This window comes from Carettochelys insculpta, chromosome 1 (assembly GCF_033958435.1).
Source record: "Carettochelys insculpta isolate YL-2023 chromosome 1, ASM3395843v1, whole genome shotgun sequence".
In the NCBI taxonomy this organism is placed as follows: domain Eukaryota; kingdom Metazoa; phylum Chordata; order Testudines; family Carettochelyidae; genus Carettochelys; species Carettochelys insculpta.
The window spans coordinates 48166391-48170000 of NC_134137.1; the positions used below are offsets into that span (position 1 = coordinate 48166391).

A 3610-nucleotide genomic window follows, 5' to 3' on the forward strand; every position below is an offset into this window, starting at 1 on the left:
ACAAACCTCGTTGCCAGCTCTGCCCACATATACACACCAGCAACATCATTACAGGACCTAACCGGATCAGCCACACCATTGTGGGCTCATTCAGCTGCACATCTACCAATGCAATTTATGCCATCATGGGCCAGCAATGCCCCTCTGCCATATACATCGGACAAACTGGACAGTCCCTACGTAAAAGAATAAACGCACACAAATCAGACATCAGAAATGGCAATATACAAAAACCCATAGGAGAGCACTTCAATCTCCCAGGACACACAGTAGCAGATTTAAAAGTAGCTATCCTGCAGCAAGGAAATTTCAAGAACAGACTCCAAAGAGAAATTGCTGAGCTACAATTCATCTGCAAATTCAATACCCTCAGCTCAGGATTAAACAAAGACTGTGAATGGCTGGCTAAATACAAAAGCAGCTTCCCCTCTCTTGGAGTTCACACCTCCAGATCTACTGATGACAATACAACTCAGCCTGCCTGACTGAGCTAACCTCGTTATCCCCAGCCTTACTCTGGCCTATTTATACCTGGCCTTGCAGATGTCCCTTTAAGTGAAACTCCCACGCGCATGCGCCAAGGGCTCCGCCACTGTCCCTTGGTGCATTGCGGCAGGGAGCTGCCGCTGCTGCGCGTGGGGCGCTAGTCGCCGCACCGGCCTCTCGCGCCGCCGACACCCCGGTTTGAAGTTGGCGCCCGGCAGCGATGCGGCACTGAGGAGATACAGGCCGCGCTCGGCTCCCGGCCGCCGCCATGTCTGCGGGATTCTCCTTTGGGGCCGGCACGTTGGGTTCCGCGGCCGCCGCTGCTGCTGGGGCGGGAGGCGGCGGCGGCGGGGGCGGCTTCTCCTTCGGAGCCGCCCAGCCGAGGTAAGCGCGCTCCGGAGTGGGCCCGATCCCCGTGGCGCGGGCGCTGGGGTCAGGGCTGGGGCCTTGTCCGCTATTGGCGCGCTCCTTCCTCGGCCGACAGCGCCGCGCTGGTGAGGCCCGTGCCCGGCCCTGGGTGACGATCGTAGGGCCGCCGACACGTGGGGCAATGGGGGACCTGGTGGGCTTTCTCCGCACGCTGCTTCCTGGCTCAGGAGGCGGCGCGGGCCGTGGGGGGGGCTGCGATGCAGCGTCCGTTTGCGGCCAGTCGCTCTCAGGCGCTGCTTGGAAAAGAGCGACTCATGTCTTCACCGAAGGCGGCGCCCGCAAAAGCAGGTGGGGTGCTGCGTTGGGGGAGGGGTGACGGGCGGATGGGGGGTGGGGTCCCAGCCCATACCACTGCATTGGCGCTTTTGGAAGGGTCAGCGGCAACCGGTTCGTGCGCTGGAAATTCCCTTGTTGCTCTATGGTCTGCTACTGCAGCACCAAACGACCCCCTCCGCGCCCCTGCCCTTAAGGCCTCTGCTCGGCATTTAAAATCCGAGAACCGAATTCTGTCTTTCTCCAGCATGAAAATAAAAAACGTGTTTTTAAGGCGAGTTTAAATTTTCCATGGGTCTCTACATGTGCTTTATGGAGTAGAGGGGACAGGCTTAATATGGAAATGTATAAAACATCAAGAAATCCTGTAGCACCTTATAGACTAACAGATATTTTGGAGTGTAAGCTTTCGTAGGCAAAGACCCACTTTGTCAGAAGCATGACTCAGGTATCTGACAAAGCAGGTCTTTGCCCACAAAAGCTTATGTTCCAAAATATCTGTTAATCTATAAGGTGCCACAGGGGTTCTTGTTGTTTTTGAAGATACAGACTAATACGGCTACCTCTCTGATGCATGGAAATGTATAAACAGCTTTGTTTATGCAGCTCCATCCCCCTGCAGTTTAGATACTATTAGAGCTGTTGCTGGGAATGCACGTGGAGCTGACTGCTTCAGAAATCTGCTTACAAACCATCTTAGTGTTGTCAGGGATTCAGCGAGAACATTTCAGTCAAATTTTACTTGACCATGGCACTTCACACATTTTTCTGTGGTGTCTGGCAGTAGCTTTACCTCTTGCTAGGAATTACTGCAAGAACACTGGAGAACTCCACAGTGCCATGTGCTTCTATTTTTTTTCTACATAATTTAATCATACTAATAGTTTAATGCTCTAACTGGGCCAGGGAGCCTCTGGAATGCCTGTTGTACACTGTTCCTTGAGGTTCACTGTTCCCAGCCAGTGTGAACTGTAGGAAGTGGCACTGACAAGGCCACCGGTGTCCACTGCTCCCATGAGCTAGCAACAGTGAACTGTGGCCACCAGGATCTGTGGGACTTTTCACACCTTTGGCTTAGGTAGACGAACTTGCCTGGTGGCCCATCAGGGCTAAACCTAACATTGCAGGTTCTCTATCCCCAACTAGTACATCAAAAATGTATTGAAATGTCGTCTTCTTCCTGTTGCTTTTAACATCTAATGCAACTGATTGTTTTACAATAACAATTTTTTTGCTTATCATGACACACTTCTAAAAACATAAATATCAAAACCTCCTATTTTGTCACGCTTGTTAGGGCTTAATTTTCAGACTGAACTTGCTGCAGAATTGACCTTGCAAAAATGGGGTCTTAATTTGAAAGTGAGGTCTTTACAGCGTAAGAATCCCAGGAGTGATGATAAAATGACCACAAGTTTACCTTTGTGGTAGTTTGGTTTAATGGGAGTAAAGTAACTCATTCTTTGCAAACCAGTTTACTTTGGAACTTGAAAGATGTCTTAGTGTGTTTAATGGCAGAGTCATGTTGGCTGGCCTTGGAGAAGAAAGGGATGAAATAAATTGCAAATATGGGCTGGTCAAAAAGGTTAGTCTGCAAAACAACTGAAGCTAATTGTTATTTTTTGTCTTGTAATAGCTCAACTGGAGGGCTTAATTTTGGAACTTTGGGCTCCTCAACTGCTACAGCAACAACATCGGCTCCATCTGTAGGCTTTGGAAGTGGACTCTTTGGTTCAAAATCTACCACTGGCCTTGCTCTAGGAGGTACTAATACAGGTAGGAAATGCATGTGAATTTATTCCATTCACATAGTAGAAGTTTGGGCTTTTGCATAATTAGTGTCATGAATTAGTAAATGAACAAACACAAAGAGGATAAAGGGATAAAGTATGGTGCCCCAGCCTTCATAACAAGGGCAGGAGATGGATGGCAGGAGATAAATCACTTGATCATTGTCTTCTGTTCTCCTTCTCTGGGGCACCTGGCATTGGCCACCGTCAGCAGATGGGATGCTGGGCTCGATGGACCTTTGGTCTGACCCAGTATGGCCATTCTTATGTTCTTAAGAGAGACTAATGCATCAGAGTGTACTGAAACTTTTTAATTGTACCTGTGTACATTGCATTACTAGCAAATATGTCTTTTCGTAAAATGAGATTTTAGTAATTTATCACACCATTACTATTACAGTAAGCCCTGATAACTGAGTCTTTAATCGATGTATGTACTTGCTATCTGAAATTTGTATCTGGTCTTGTTTGAGTTTTGTGTTGAAGTTGGAATTTCGTACTATGAAACGCATGTGTGAAGGCTTTAGACATTCCAACAAGACTTGCTGAAAATGCAAGTTTGTGTATGTATGTCCTGAAGATTGGGAGAGGCTACCAAACTTGTGTGTGGATTATAGCTTGCAGTTGAGTTC

General features: G+C 48.3%; 1 protein-coding gene across 1 annotated transcript in view; it reads left to right on the plus strand.

Annotated features, from left to right (window-relative positions):
• The first annotated feature begins 609 nt into the window (after nucleotides 1-609).
• NUP58 (nucleoporin 58) overlaps nucleotides 610-3610 on the plus strand; it is a 55351-nt gene continuing 52350 nt past the window's right edge. The window contains exons 1-2 of the mRNA XM_074985616.1: nucleotides 610-870; nucleotides 2825-2964. Of these exons, the coding sequence (XP_074841717.1) occupies nucleotides 755-870; nucleotides 2825-2964 (256 nt within the window). The 5' untranslated portion in view covers nucleotides 610-754. The remainder of the gene's footprint in view (nucleotides 871-2824; nucleotides 2965-3610) is intronic.